A 17,086-nucleotide genomic window follows, 5' to 3' on the forward strand; every position below is an offset into this window, starting at 1 on the left:
ATCTCACATAATATTCATATGTCAATATTATATAAGTCATGTAACTATACATCACTTGTTGTTATTCTTTCTTTTTTTTTTTTGACAAATTAAAAAGATAAAAACCATGCTTGGGGTCATTCATGGGTCACTCAAAATTAAGTGATGGGCCAAATCTGACCCAATGAGCCAGAGTTTGCTGATTCCTGTACTAGGCAAAAGGCCATTGTTTTGTCATTTATAATGTTTCCTTTTATATTAATAAACCCATTGCAAAGTTTGAAATTTACAAGTACCAAAGAATTTCAGGGATCCCTGGATGGCGCAGCGGTTTGGCGCCTGCCTTTGGCCCAGGGCGCGATCCTGGAGACCCGGGATCGAATCCCACGTCAGGCTCCTGGTGCATGGAGCCTTCTTCTCCCTCTGTGTCTCTGCCTCTTCCTCTCTCTCTCTCTCTCTCTCTCTGCGACTATCATAAATAAATAAAGTTTAAAAAAAAAAAGAATTTCAAAGTAATTATAAAGAAATGGATATTTTTCACATTGCATTTACACCAATGGTGATAAATACATTTAAAATTACTTCTAAAGAATAATAAATACAATAGCATTTTTGCAACATACCGGTCTATTGCTGTAAGACATAGTAAATACTAATAAATATTAGTTAAGTGAATTCTGGAACCAACTTTTGGTCCCCTATGAGTATAATCTATCAAATTTAATACATTCTTTACTACCTTTATAAGAACATACTGAGCACAGCAATGTGACTAGTCCTGCCAACTTTAGTTACCATATAAGATTACATCTCCATGATCTCAGGGTCTATTAAGCCATATCCAAAAAGCTTTACTTTTTAGGTCCAATTTGCAGCTTCATTATTTCTTCCCCTTTGTCAAGCTAGTAGCTAGGACTTCTTCAACCTACCTACTGCAATCTTTTATACTGTGAAGAGACACAAATCAGATAAAACTAAGATTATAGGAACTGTATATAAATCACTAGGCCCAAAGTAATTCAAGAAAATGGCCACTTACTAATATTTGAGCTTTAGCCATTGATTTAGTGGCATATATTCTGTTCTAAAGCTCTTTTATTTTTCATTTAAGCCTTGATTATTAACTGTGTTTCAGTTAGACAAGATTGCCAGGATACAATCTGTACAGACGAAGCATTGGCAAAATATGAAATTCTGCTGTCAAGAGTAGCTAGAGAAATTAACTCAAAGAGGGGGAAATAGAGATGAAACATATAGACAATAGCTCTTACATCCTATTTTACTCAAAATAGTTTTAAATGTCTGCAAATGTCTGATGGAGGCAACACGCAGGGAAATTACCACACCTGGGGCAAATGATGGTACTTTGTCAAGTGTTTATATTACAGAACACTCTTTACCAGATTAAGTTTTATATATAATATCACAGTTATTTCTAAGTGGCAGTAAAGTGAAATACTACTAAACTCATACCAGTGATAGAATAGACAGAGATTGCCTTTTATCTGAAGGAAAACCATGTCACCCCAAAATAGGCCTCTTTGACATAAAAATTATTTTGAGCTGAAGGCAATTAAGCAGCAGCAAATGTGGGAAAAGCACTCTCTACCCTCCTCCTTTTACTACCTAAAAGCAGGATATAAGCCCAGAGATAGCATGAAAGAAATCTGCAAAACAAACAAACAAACAAAAAACAACAACAACAACAAAAAAAAACCACCTTACTCCATTAGAGTTTCCTCCAGTATATTTACCTTTGCATAGTTTGCTACTCTTGGAAATCGCATAGTTTGCTACTCTTGGAAATCTAAAACTGCTTTCTTTATCCTTTCATTTCTCTACAGGTTTTTTTTTTTCTTTTTTCATTTTATTTGAGAGGGAGAAAAAAGCAGGGGCAGGGACAGAGGGAGAGGGAGAGGGAGAGGGAGAAGCAGACTCCCTACTGAGCAGGGAGCCCAACATGATGCTCAATCCCAGACCTGGGATCATGACCTGAGCCGAAGGGAAGCACTGAACCAACTAAGCCAGCCAGGCACCCCTTCTCTACAGATTTACTCTTCTTTGTTAAAGATCTGACATAAGCCAGAGTTCTGAGACAGTTCTTTGAGTTACACATTTTCCTAGGCTTCTCTCATGTACTTAAGAAATGTAGATATTAATAAACTTTTGATTTGATTGTGTTAATCTCTCTGTTATAGGGTCCGAATCAAAAACATGAGATTGAACTCTTTAATATATAAAGTCTTGTTTTCTCATGCTGAAAATTAACCTGTAAAGCTGACTTCTTAAAAGGAAACCTGCTTTTACTCTGCTAGAGAACCATCTCACTTTGCCATAGAGGTAAACCACTGGGCTGCCAGTAAGTAGGGCACAGACTTGGAGGGATTAAGAGGGATGTTTGAACCTTTTAAAATTGGGGAAATATGTACTTTAGTTTAATGTCTTTCTTACACTATTGACTTACATAAGATTATGTAACAGAGGAAAAATCCTTTTAAAGAGCTCTATCTCAATTTTCACTACATAATTCTTTAACCAAAAATGACTAAAACAACTTTGAGAGAAATCAAGAGACTTTATTTGTTCTAGGTACTTAAGCTAGAGTTTCCCGATCACTGTGCAAAGGATAAAGCAAATAAGCTAAATATGGAGTTGATCCCTCTGTCCTGAGGATAGCTGGGTATAAGCTGGTTCTCCAACCCAACCCCACCCTACTATACCAAAGAAGAGAAGAAAAAATATCTTGGTATATTGCAACCTGTTCACAGCATAGTGTAACAGGTTATTAACTAGAAAACTCTATAAAATAAATGGGTTTTACCCTATTTTCTTTAATTCATAAATTATAAAAATATAGGCTTTTACTAAAGAATTAAAAATTTATAAATATTTCCTATTACTAATATATCTCTTCTTTTTAAAGCTCTTAACCTAAGACAGTATTCTTGTTTCTGTCTCTTGGATACCAAAAAGTTCTATTCTAATTCTTCTACTTTATTTGAAGGGAGTCATTAGATTAACAAAAATTAAGTAATTTTATCATAAAAAGCAAATATTCGGACAGCCCGGGTAGCTCAGTGGTTTAGCACTGCCTTCAGCCCAGTGCATGATCCTGTAGACCCAGGATCGAGTCCCACGTCAGGCTTTCTGCATGGAGCCTGCTTCTCCCTCTGCTTGTAACTCTGCCTGTCTCTCATCAATCAATAAATAAAATCTTTTAAAAAAATAAAAATAAAAAGCAAATGTTTTTTTTTAACATTTTTTTAAATCTTTATTTATTTATGATAGTCACAGAGAGAGAGAGAGAGGCAGAGACACAGTCAGAGGGAGAAGCAGGCTCCATGCACCGGGAGCCCGACGTGGGATTCGATCCCGGGTCTCCAGGATCGCGCCCTGGGCCAAAGGCAGGCGCCAAACCGCTGCGCCACCCAGGGATCCCCCAAAAGCAAATATTCTAATTCTAAACCTTTGTTACAGGCATGTACTTTATGTTCTGATCAGTGACAAAATTTCAAATGCTAACCCAGTTAACACTATTAGGGAAGAAGTGTACAAAGAATTGAGTTCACAGTATCACTCTGCACTACTGACAAGCCTCAGCCTAAGCAAGGGCAAAAGAAAACAGAAAAATGAGCAAATGACAACAAGAAATTTTAGGGTAGAGGCTATGAGGGAAGGAAAGGATGTAGCAGCTTCTAATATGTAAGCTTAGACTGTTTGTATCTCACTTTTAACCTGTGTCTTGAATTGTTATATAAGTAGGAAACTCATCGGCACTTGCTGACAACCCTAGACTTCTCTGTTTTAAGTTAACACTACTTTATTTTTCTGTTATGTGTCATTGGTAACTTACAAACTTCTTTTTTAGCCTAAGGATACTTTCTTCAAAGGAACACTTAACAGCAAGCAAATATATAAATGCAAGTTAAGTTGGACAACTGCTAGAGCCCTCTAGATCCTCCCAGAGCAGGCAAAAGAGTTTTCCATTCATTCAACAAATACTTATTATTAAGCACGTATCATTTGCCAGAAATAAGGAGTCAGCAGGGAGTAAGATAAGACCGATTTCCTGATGAAACTTCAAGTTTAGAACACAGTTTTTTGTTTTTGTTTTTGTTTTTTTTTTAATTAGTGCTTTAAAAGACTGGGCCTGAGCAAAATTCTGGAAGGAAATCCTTTTCTCTGTACTCCCAATTCCTAACATCTCTCATTGATCCCAGATAGCCCAATAATTTGTAGGATGGTAACAAAAATATCTTCTGAAAAAAGAAAGTTCATTAGCAGTTCTAACGAGTCATAGGGCGCCTGGACGCCTGGATTGCTCAGCGGGTTAAAACGTCTGACTTAATTTCAGCTCAAGTCCCGATCCCAGGGTTGGGAGTTTGATCTCAGGGTCATGAGTTCAAGCCCCATGTTCAAGCCCTACTTAAAAAAAACATTTTTTTCCTTCTCCTGCGCAGGAGACCTCTGCCACAACCATGTTACGCCAGATCATCGGTCAGGCCAAGAAGCATCCGAGCTTGATCCCCCTCTTCATATTTATTGGGGCAGGAGGTACTGGAGCAGCACTCTATGTGTTGCGCTTGGCATTGTTCAATCCTGATGTTAGTTGGGATAGGAAGAATAACCCAGAACCTTGGAACAAACTGGGTCCCAATGATCAATACAAGTTCTACTCAGTGAATGTAGATTACAGCAAACTGAAGAAAGAAGGTCCAGACTTCTAAATGAAATGTTTCACTATAAAGCTGCTTAGAATGAAGGTCTTCCAGAAGCCATCCGCACAATTTTCCACTTATCCAGGAAATACTTCCCCTCTAAATGCACGAAATCATGTTGGTGTATTGTGTTGGGGTTTACACTGAATAATAAATATCTGAAACTTGGAAAAAAAAAAAAAAACAATTTTTTTCAAAACTAAATAGATAAAATAAAGTCATAATTTCTCCTTAGAAAACAAGTCATTTAATTACCTGGCAATCTGTTTCTAAATATAAATTAAAAACGCATAACATTCTACAATACAAAATGTATTTAAAAGTTACTCTAGAGACACCTGGGTGGCTCACTACCTTAAATGTCTGCCTTTTGCTCAGGCCATGACCCCAGGATCCTGGGATCAAGCCCCGCACTGGGCTTCCTGCTCGGTTTATCCCTCTCCTTCTGCCCTTCCCCCTGCCTTGTGTTTTCTTGCTCTCTCTCAAATAGATAAATAAAATCTTAAAAAATAATAATAATAAGTTAGCCTAAACCAAGATCAGCACTGGTTGGCTTTAAAAATTGAAATTTAGGAAAAACAATCCCTATAACTGGCAACAACCAAAAAATATAAAAAGAAAAAAGAAAAAGGCTGACCATGAATAGTTTCAGGCTATGGCAAGAGTGGCATTCTAATAGAATAGCTACATGAAATGAAAATTTAAAAAACATGTTCAATACTAAAGGCAAATTAGACAAGAAAGTAATAGGTATGCCAAGTATCAGAAACTCAAAAGATAGATGGCTCAATTGGTTGAGTATTGGACTCTTGAATTTGGCTCAGGTCATGATCTTAGTTTTGTGGGATCAAGCCCCATGTCCGGCTCTGCACTCAGCAGGAAATCTACTAGAGATTCTCTCCCTCTCCCGCTGCCCCCACTAAATAAATAAATAAATAAATAAATAAATAAATAAATAAATAAATAAATAAATAAATAAATAAATAAAATCAAGAAAGAAAGAAAGAAAGAAAGAAAGAAAGAAAGAAAGAAAGAAGAAAGAAAGAAAGAAAGAAAGAAAGAAAGAAAGAAAGAAAGAAAGAAAGAAAGAAAGAAAGAAAAGCAAGCATTCCTTTTATTCTTTTGGATGTCTCAAAAGTATAATGTTTCAACAGGTCCTAAAGGGACTAATAATGGAACAGAACTCAGAAGCCACAATGTCTCAGTTCAAATCTTAATTCTATCATTCACTAGCATTGTGTTAAACTTGGACAAATTAGATAATTTCTCTCTACGACAATTCCTCCTCTGTACAATGGGACTGATCACAATGCCTTATTCCATAGGTTTGATATAGAGATTAAATGAGTTAGTGAAATACAATGTCATGTAAGGTCCTTACAAAGATATCTTTAAAAAAAGTAATCACATATTCAAACACTACGTTACCAGTGTAGTAACTGATCTAGTAGCAGCAGTGAATGCCACAATACATAACCATTTTCTATTTATAAATTTACTAATCCCTGCTGCAATTCTATTTAAAAATTTGAGACAGTATAAGCAAAAATGTTAATATAACCTCTAAACTATAAATGAATGTGTAACAATTTTTTTAAATAATTTATTTATTCATGAAAGAGAGAGAGAGATACGCAGAGACACAGGCAGAGGGAGAAGAAGGCTCCATGCAGGGAGCCTGACGTGGGACTAGAGTCTCCAGAATCAGGCCCCGGGGTTAAGGGCAGTGCTAACCTGTTGAGCCACCAGGGGCTGCCCAAATGTGTAACAATTTTAACCATAACAATCTAGGTTTGTAAATTTCAAACCAAGAATTCAATAAACAGCTACTGCTAAGTACACAGTAAGTTCAAACAATACAGCTTCAAACCATTCCTCTCTGATGGCCGCTAGATATTTAAGAAAATTTGCAAAACATGACATTATTGTTATTTTTAAGACGAGTTTCTAAAAAAAAAAAAAAAGAGTTTCTATCCTTTGCGTCACTTGCTGTTGTTAACCGAGGACCATCTAGTATTCATGAGAATGAACTTCCCAATAAACCATTAACTTCCACAAGTCATTTATTTCCATACCTTGTCTACTAATAGTTGAGAAACTGTCAAAGTAAACAAATGCTGCCACCTTGTGGAATTATAAGTATGGTATTAAATAACTCAATATGATCTGTTAAGCAAAGGAAGAAAAACTTTACTACAAAGTTTCTTTGTCTCTCAGTGAGATTCTCACACCAGTAAGTGACCACACTAGAGGTATTTCAGGCAATCTTACTGTAAGAATAATTTCTTCTAAAATGTAATGAAAATAATGCAACATTAAATAATGCAAATTTACCATTATATGCCATCTCTAATATATCTTTATCTCTTTTCCCAAAAGAAATTCATCAAAATTTCCTATTTTGAGAGGAATTAAAAGCCTTTAAAGTGAGTTTACTATCAATGATGTGTGTGAATATGAGAAAGGAGAGAAAGGGAAAAATATCACCAGGGCTGTGAAACTTTCAAAGTCTCTTTGGATACTATTTTCCTTGTTGCTACCTTCTAATCTTCACCTATCCTGTCTTACAAACCTCCAAAATTGAAATTTTTTTTCAGGGATCCCTGGGTGGCTCAGCAGTTTAGCACCTGCCTTCAGCCCAGGGAGTGATCCTGGAATCCCGGGATTGAGTCCCGCCCGCATCAGGGTCCCTGCATGGAGCCTGCTTCTCCCTCTGCCTCTGCCTCTGCCTCTGTCTCTGTGTGTGTGTGTGTGTGTGTGTGTGTGTGTGTGTCTCATGAATAAATAAATAAAATCTTTTAAAAAATTTTTTTCAGAAATGTTAATTCGATGTCAATTAAAAATTGATGTTAGCATGCAAGATGAAACTAAAGGTACCTTTAAATTTTTAATTAAAATATTTTAATAAAACTAATCTCACTTTCTTTAAAAAAGACTTATTTATTCTGAAGAGAGAGAGTGCAAGCAAACATGGTGTTGAGGGGTTGGGGCAGGAGAAGAGGAAAATAGTCTCAACCAGCCTCCATGTAGAGTGTGGGAGTCTGATGTTCAAGCAACTGCACCACCCAGGCATTCCTAATCTCACTTTCATTAGGTGATATTCCCAAACTGAAATCGCACTTAAATCTTCAGCAAACTTCTGCTTCAGAATACACAATGCTCTGACATAAATGTCTTGTATGATCAAGATTTAATACTCCTAAAACCAATATTACACTATATGTTAACTAACGAGAATTTAAATTAAAATATGGGAAAAGGATTTAGTAGCATTTAAAAAACTGCCCAAAATTATATTAAAATCAAGCTAAAATGGCTTTCAAAACTGATTTTTTTTTCAAAAATGATTTTTTAAAAATCTTTTTTGAATCCTAGAGATGTATAACCAATTCTACATTTTCTAACTAGGAATGCTGCTTTTGTAATATAAAGTTAAGATGGAAATTTTCACTTGGTTTTTGGATTTTTCTTCATTTTGTAATGGAAAAGAAAATATAATACAGGACAAATTTACAATGCTAAGGGACATCAATCTATATTACAATATAAAGTAATCTGCATTATATTTTAGTTGAGTAGAGCCAAATAATTATAGATAAACATATATATCAGGTCATTATTATAAACTTCCAACATTATTTTTGCCATTTCAAATTCAAGCTACATTTCTGGAATTTTTAAAAACATACATTATACATTCTTACACTAGTTAAGAATTTAAGGGGCACTTGTGTGGCTCAGTCAGTTAAGCACCCAACTCTTGGTTTCAGCTCAGGTCATGATCTCAGAGTTGTGGGATTGAAACCCGCATAAGGCTCCTCAACGGGTATGGAGGCTGCCTGGGATTCTGTCTCTCCTTTGCCCCTCACTACCCCAGTCCACTTATGCATAGGCACAACCCCTCTCCCTCTCAAAAGAAAGAAATAAAGAAAGGAAAGGAAGGAGAGGAAGGGAAGGGAGGAAGGGAGGAAGGGAGGAAGGGAGGAAGGGAAGAAGGAAGGAAGGAAGGAAGAAAACTTAGTAGTGTTACACTGTTACTCCAATCTAAATGTTTCAAAAACTTTCTTACACTGCTTCTATAAAGGCACTGAAATAATACTGAGAGCTTTCCTAAATCCAAGCATCATACCTGGCCTGTTCATGGTTATAATCTTAGCCTAGCTCACATTAAGGAGTCATCTAATTTTTGTTATATGAATTCATCACTCATTTAATTAATTAAATAAGCCCCACAATCTACTCCATGTTCAAATTTTAACCACGCCAGTACTTGATAAAGAAAACTCACATTGCCAATACATGGAAAAGAAATTAATATATGATTCTTGTCTTACTACTGAGCTAACCAGCTAGAATACCATAAAAGGTTTACTGCAAGTTTCTCTAGCTATCATCTTAAATTCCAAGATCAATATTCTTACATGTTAATAAAAATCTTAGTCATGCAAATCTAAAACCATACATAGTAATGTATTGGACAAGTTAAAAACTGCCAAATTCCTGATCTGCATCAAAAAATCTTTTTAAGGTTTCTTAATTCTATCTAGGAGATTTTAAAATAAACAAGCAATTTGATGATACCAAGGAATTACTGGTAATTGTGTTACATGTGATACAGCGCTGTGGTTTTAAAATATTCATATTTACATTCTTAAGGATATAAGGATGAAATAACATAGCATCAGCGATTTGTTTCAAATAGTTAAGCAAAAAAAAAAAAAAAAAAAAAAACAAATAGTTAAGCAAAGAAAAAATAAAAAGTATAAATAAAGCAAGTGTAACAAAATCTGGATCACTGCTGAATCTGGAAGATGGCGATATGACGGATTATTATTCCATTCTATTTTTATGTGCATTAGAAATTTTCACTACAAATTTTTAAAGAATGATCATCATCATGATGGACATAAATATAGTAACAAAAAGATAACTAGAAAATCCCAATATTTGAAAACTATTAAGATATATCTCAATAATCAATGAGAGAAAAAAATCAAGTTTGAAACATAAGTGCTTCTTGCACTGAATGAAAATAAAAATATTTCATCTCTTCAATGCCATAACAATGAACAATCATAAAGTTATGAAAACAGCTCCACTTACAGCAGCATCAAAAAAATATTTAGGAATTAACCAAGGAAGTGAAAGATTTATACAATGAAAACTATAAAAAATTTCTTAAAAAAATTAAAGAAAGAAATAAAGACACATCCCATGTGCATGGATCAGAAGCCTGAATATTGTTAAGATGTCAACATTACCCAAAGCAATCTAGAGATTCAGTGCAATCCCTGTCAAATCCCAATGACATTTTCTGCAGAAATAGAAAAAAAAAAATCTTGAAAAAGAAAATACTTAGAGGAGTCACACTTCCTGATTTCAAAATTTACTACAAAGCTATGATAAGTGTGTTTGGCACTTGGGTGGTTCAGTCAGCTAAGACTCTGACTCTTAATTGCAGCTCAGGTCATGATCTCAGGGTCATAAAATCGAGCCCCATGTATGGCTCTGTGATGGGTGTGGAGTCTGCTTAACATTCTCTCTCTCCGTTTCCCTCTGCCCCTCAGTCCACACTCTCAGTGTCTCTGAGACAAACGAAAACAAACAGAAAACTATGTGGTACTGATAGAAAAACAAACTCGCAGGCAAATGCAACAGATGAGAGAACCCAGAAATAAACCATTATGTATGTGGTCAAATGATCTTTGACAAGAGTGGCAATACGATTAAGTAGAAAAAGGACTTTTTCAAGAAATGATGCTGGGAAAACTGCATATCGACCTGCGTAAAAATAAAGTTGGACCCTTACCTAAAACCATACACAAAAATTAACTCAAAATGGATCAAAAAGTTAAATCTAAAACACAAAACTATAAAACTCTTTTTGTGACTTGGGATTTGACAATGATTTCTGAGATCGGACATCACAAATAAACAGAAGAAAAATAGACAAATTAAACTTCACGAAAATTATAAAATTTTGTGCAATGACAGTAGTAACAAAGTAAAAAGGCAACCCACAAAATGAGAGAAAATACGTACAAATCTGATAAGGGATTAATACCCATAATATAGAGAGAACTACTGAAATGCAACAATAGCAAAATTCAAAACTAGGCAAAGACTTCAATAGCAATTTCTCTAAGGAAGATAAACAAATGGCCAATAAACACAAGAAACAAAGTTCAACAACACTAATCATTAGGGAAATGCAAAGCAAATCTAAGAACTACCACCTCACACCTGTTATAGCATGGTGACTATCGAAAACACAGAAAATAACAAGTGATGGCAAGTATGTGGGGAAACTGGAAGCCTTGTGCACTGCTGATGGGACAGTAAAATGGCATAGCCACTGTGGAAAACAGTATGGCAGTTCCTCAAAAAATAAAAAACAGAATTACCATATAATCCAGCAATGCCATTTCTGGGTATGTACCTAAAAGAACTGAAAACAAGGTCTTGAGGAGGTATCCATACACCCATGTTCATAGCAGTATTATTCACAACAGGTAAAAAACACAGAAGTAACCTACGTGTCCATCAACAGACAAATAAATAAGCAAAATGTGGCATATACATACATATAATGGAGTGTTATGAAGCCTTAAAAAGTAAGAAAATTCTGACATATGTTACAACATGGACAAACACTGACAACATTATACCAAGTGAGATTAGCCAGTCACAAGAAAACAAACAAGGTGTGATTCCACTTAAATGAGATACTTAGAGTAGTCAAAATAATAGAGAAATAAAGTAGAAGGGTTGTTGCCAGGATTCAGGGAAGATGGGAATAAAGAGTTACTGTTTAATGGATATGCATTTTCAGTTTTACAAGATGTCAAGTATTAAAGAGATGGATACTGGTGACCTTTCCATAATATTAAGAAGGTATATATTTAATTCCAGTGAACAGCACACTGTTTAAGACAGTATATTTTATAAGTATTTTATCACAATAAAAATAAAATTTGGAAAAAAATAGAAGATAACACACCAAAAATTCATGGGATGCAGCTACTGCAGTGAATAGAGAAAAATTTAAAGCACAAATTATATTAGAGAAGCAAACTTTCAACTGAACACTTTAGTTTCTACCTTAAGAAACTAGAAAAGAGCAAATTAAAGCTAGGGAAAGCGAAGAAAAACAAATAATAAAATTAAGAGCAGAAATCAATGAAACAAAAATACAGACTATAAAAAACTAAGAACTAGCTACTTGAGAAGACAAATAATATTGATAAACTTCTAAACCAGACCTTTAAGGAAAAAAAATAAAGGAAACAAGTTTCCAATAACAGAGATGAGAAAGAGATCTTAGATAATCTAAAGACATAAAAGGATAATAAAGAATATTGCAAACATGTGAATGTACATAAATTCAACAACCCTCGTGAAATGGACAAATTCTTTTAAAAACACAACTAAAAATCATGTTTAATCAAGAAAAATATCAATAACCTGATTAGTCCTATTTTTTAAAATTATTTTATATTTGGAACTCTTTTCTCAAACAAAATTCAAGGCCAAGATGGCTTCACTGGAGAAGTCTACAAAATATATAAAGGAGAAATAATACCAATTCTTCACAAACTTTTTTAGAAAACTGAAGACAGGGGAGCCCTTATGAGAAGAACATATCCTGTCACCAAAACCAAAGACATTTGTAATAATACAAGCTGACCCTATGAGGTGAATACTATTAATCATTCCATTTTAAAGACGAAGACATTGAGGACTAAAGAAATTCCGAAACTTGCCTAAGACCACAGAACTAAAAATTGGGAGGCAACTTAACTTCAGACACAGGCTCTTAACTAGAACAATGAAACTGCGTGTCAAATTAAATTCTAGATACTCTTGCAAAAGTAAATAGTAAAAAATGTTGACCAACACTTACCTAGAGACTATACTGGAACCATTATAGAGATCACTAGCATATGACAATGTAGCCAAAGGTCGTACTGAATTATACCGAGTAAACTTGGACAAGCATTCCTGAAATTCATCCAACTGGCTTGCAGTTCGACTATCATCTATATGAAAAAACAAAAAAACAAAAAAACAGAAACAAAATAAAATAAATTAGCTGAACTGCAATGTAAGTCAAGGAGCAGTATACACAGATTTAAAATTATATTCTAAATACAAACAATTCTTAAGCATTTAGAGAACACTAGCATGGATAAACTGGAATGCTGATCTTTTAGCTTTAACAAAAATTTCTTAGTGGTTCATTGAAGACACTGTCTCTTTCACCATCAATAAAAACATAACATAAATATTTCTTAAGCAACAATTTATTGGGGGGAAAATGTGGCTCTGATCAAAAGGATTTTAATCTTTTATTAAAACGAAATTTAAAAAAAAAAAAAAAAAGAACAAACAAAAACAAAAACAAAATCCCAGGCAGCCCAGGTGGCTGAGCAGTTACCGCCACCACCTTCAGGCCAGGGCATGATCCTGGAGACCCAGGATTGAGTCCCATGTTGGGCTCCCTGCATGAAGCCTGCTTCTCCCTCTGCCTGTGTTTCATGAATAAATAAATAAAATCTTGGGATCCCTGGGTGGTGCAGAGGTTTGGCACCTGCCTTTGGCCCAGGGCACGATCCTGGAGACCCGGGATCGAATCTCACGTCGGGCTCCCAGTGCACGGAGCCTGCTTCTCCCTCTGCCTGTGTCTCTGCCCCCCTCTCTCTCTCTTTGACTATCATAAATAAATAAAAATTAAAAAATAAAATAAATAAATAAAATCTTTAAAAAAATATCCCTTATCGATGTTGAAAGTTAGGATGGACAGAGGAGTATATACACTAGGACATCTATTCATTATTATGAAGGAACATGTTCATAGGGTTACATCTACATGACCATGTTTATTTACCTTCAAAATACAATTTATAACATAATTTAGGTTAAGAAAGTAATTGCTTAAAAAAAAAAAGAAAGTAATTGCTTAAGTAAAAAGGAAGTGAATTACTTGTTCATATTATACTTTGAAATTTTCAAATCCAATTATGAAAAGGAAGTAGAAAACTGTAATATATCAATTATTCTAAAAAATAAAATACTTCTACTCAAATGTCTTGGTGGTATATGGAAAACATTAATTCCATCCACTAGAACACAGTATAAATGCTTTAAGTAAAGTCCACTTCAGTAAATTAATCATAATTAACCTATGTGGAATTTAAATCACAAAATCATCTCACAAAAGACTGAGAATAAATACAGCTATCTATTGTCCAATCTAGGAATAAGACTACATAGAAAGTCTGAATAAAATCATTGTTTTTAAAAAGTACTTCAAGTTTGGACTTGTACTTTCCTTTCTAAAGAAAGAAAAGTAAAACCTAATTACTTTAGTCAGCTTCCTAACTGAAATTTGAAATAAGATTGTTACAACAATGTTTTAATACCTTCTTCCTTACTCCTAGTTCATACACATACAAATACATACAACTTTCTCAATGTAAACTTTCATGATACCCTCTCCCCCTTTTTAAAAGATTTATTTACTTATTTGAGAGAGAGAGAGAGAGAGCACATGAGCAGGGAGAGGGGCAGAGGGAGATGCAGGCTCTCTGCTGAGCAGGGAGCCCAACATGGGGCTCCATCTCATGACCCAAAAAGCCAAAAAGCAAGAGTTGGATGCTTAACCAACGGGGAACCAGTCACCCAGGTGCCCCGTGATTTACCCATCTTATTTATCCTCTGAAAATAACAGTAGACACAATGAAATTTAGATATAAGAATCATGAAGTCTGCAGAGTTAATGTACCATAGGATAGACAGTAGAGAACTGATTTAATTCATCTGGATGTATTATATTATCTTGAAGATTAACTACTTACATGAAGAAATTTATCTAAAACTTACAACAACAAAAAACAATTACTAGTCTCTGATACTAAGCTTCTATCCTCAATATTTTACATTTTAAAAATTTAAACAGTAACATAGCAAATTCACCTAACAACTTATATCAAGGTTCCAATTTTATACTGTTTCCATTCTAAAAACAGCAAAGGAACAAACTCAATTAAATGCACGGTCATAATGTTACTTAACTAATGCTCCTGCTCCACAAAAATTATTCTCAGTAAATTCAACAAGTTGGAAATAAAACAAATCAACTGTACTACAAAGTGGTTTGAATTTAACAACTAATTGGTTCTTTTTATATATAATCCTATTACTGTGAGTATTTAATGTAATAAAGAGTGACTGGAAAAAGAAAAAGAGTGACTGGAAAGACACCTTAGATATTTGTTTAAATATGAATTTAATGTAAATCTATTCTTTCATATTTTGACACCAATCCCTAAGTACAAAAAATTCACAAGCATTCAAGAATGTAAATTCTGTTTAAAACCATGATCTTTTCCTGGATAGCTAAACTTCTCTGGCCATCATAACCTATTCATTAACACCTACTTCCAACAGAAATTATGAAGTGAACAATAAAAATAGCTACTCTAGTATCTGAAACTACAGTCATTCAACTTTTTTATCTGGTTATGAAAAGGAAGGATTTTGTTTGCTCAGTAGATTTTGGTCAATAATCATACATATCTGCTAGCCTATTACTTTTCCAATCACAGATTAGTTGGTGAAACTGTATTCTGCAGCTCTTTTCTATCTAATGCTTTTTAATTTACTTCTCTTTCAGTTACAACTAAGAGTCCAAGGCATTAATCTCTTAATCTTCATCTTTCATTTTCAGAGTTGAAAATTGAAAGTCAAAAATAGGGAGGTGGGTTCTCATCTAAAAATACACAAAATGATAATCAAATATTATGAACTCCATTATGTAGAAGTTAAAATTCCCTCTTCACAAAGGCACTAGGAAGAACTTCATATTCAGCAATATAGGTGTAGTCAGTGTGAAAATTCAGTAAGATAAACTTAAAACTCCTTACACACTAAGGACAACATATTTTAAGTACAAGAGAGCCATGCCCATAAAAATGGACATCAAGCCTTCCTCCTGGTTTTAATCTATTCTACCTTCCAGTAATCTTACATCCCCAAAATAAATTGGTCTATGAATACACCTTTACTATGCCACAGCATGCAGTTACTTAAAAATTACTCCCCAATCTCTCTTTCCTCTCTTTTTCTTTTAAATGTCTGCCATTTGCTTTAGGCTGTATTTCAACACTGTACCAAAAACAAAATCTAACAGGGTTAATATGAGCCCTCCGCCAATCAGAATGTAGGTCTCAAACCATTTTCAATTTCACAGCTTCCTACTACAGTTTTCAGACGATTACAGAGGCTCCATAGCATCTCAATTCCTAGGCAATATGATACAATGAAAGCTTTCCATCTTTACAACTGCTGATCATTAATTTCATACACATTCATAAACAGAGCTTGGCTCCCTCCTAGACTGCCTATGAAAATCTTCTTTTTCCTCCATCACCAGCCTAAGGCAAACTTGCACAAAGGTCTAAAACAGCAAGTAGATTTTTTTCTCCTTCAAATTTTTATTTAAATTCTAGTCAGTCAGCACACAGTGAAATATTGGTTTCAGGAGAATTCAGCGATTCATCACTTACATACAATACCCAGTGTTCATCATAACAAACAAGTACCCTCCTTAATACCCATTCCCCATCAAGCACGTCCCCCAACTACCTCCCTCCATTACCCCTCAGTTTATTCTTTAAGAGTCTCTTATGGTTTGTTTCCTCTCTTTACCTCCTCCCATATGTTCATCTGTTTTGTTTCTTAAATTCCACATATAAGTGAAATTATATGGTATTTGCATTTGTCTGAGTGACTTACTTTGCTTAGCATGATACACTCTAGCTCCATCTATGTTGTTCTGAATGGCAAGATTTTATTCTTTTTGATGGCTAAGTAATACTTCATTGTTTATATATACCCCCTGTTCTTTATCACTCATCATCACTCAATGGACATTTGGGCTCTTTCCATAGTTTGGCTACTGTTAATAATGCTGCTATAAACATCAGGATGCATCCCCTCCCCCCTCCCCCCCGTTAAAACTGTATTTTTGTATCCTTGAGTAAATACCTACTAATGCAACTGTTAGATCACAAGTTCTATTTTTTTTATTTTTTTTTTTTATTTTTTATTTTTCACAAGTTCTATTTTTAACATTCTAAGGCACGTCCATACTGTTTTCTAGACTGGTTACAACAGTTTGCATTCCCACCAACATAAAAGAGGAAAGATTTCCCTTTATCCACATTCTCAGCAACACCTATTGTTTCTTGTATTGTTCATTTTAGCAATGTGTCTAATTGAGCACCTAACTTATACCAATCTTTGTATTTTGTATAGATATATTTACATCCCCTATAAATATTAAAAAACAATGAAATAAAACAAAAAACACAGGGATGGTGTTAATG

The 17,086-nt window shown here is 34.5% G+C and overlaps 2 protein-coding genes across 6 annotated transcripts in view; one reads left to right on the forward strand and one right to left on the reverse strand.

Moving 5' to 3' along the window:
* Nucleotides 1–17,086, reverse strand: part of COP1 (COP1 E3 ubiquitin ligase) — a 245,207-nt gene that overhangs the window by 126,273 nt on the left and 101,848 nt on the right. For all 5 annotated transcript variants that reach the window (XM_041753668.1, XM_041753662.1, XM_041753655.1 and 2 more), the window contains one exon: nt 12,601–12,736. In XM_041753668.1, coding sequence (XP_041609602.1) covers nt 12,601–12,736 — 136 coding nt within the window. The remainder of the gene's footprint in view (nt 1–12,600; nt 12,737–17,086) is intronic.
* LOC121490077 (cytochrome c oxidase subunit NDUFA4) lies at nt 4,415–4,865 on the forward strand. Its single transcript, XM_041753682.1, has one exon. It carries the CDS (start codon nt 4,458–4,460, stop codon nt 4,704–4,706), a length of 249 nt encoding a protein of 82 aa, XP_041609616.1. The 5' UTR covers nt 4,415–4,457; the 3' UTR covers nt 4,707–4,865.

Source organism: Vulpes lagopus, chromosome 1 (assembly GCF_018345385.1).
Source record: "Vulpes lagopus strain Blue_001 chromosome 1, ASM1834538v1, whole genome shotgun sequence".
Lineage (NCBI taxonomy): Eukaryota > Metazoa > Chordata > Mammalia > Carnivora > Canidae > Vulpes > Vulpes lagopus.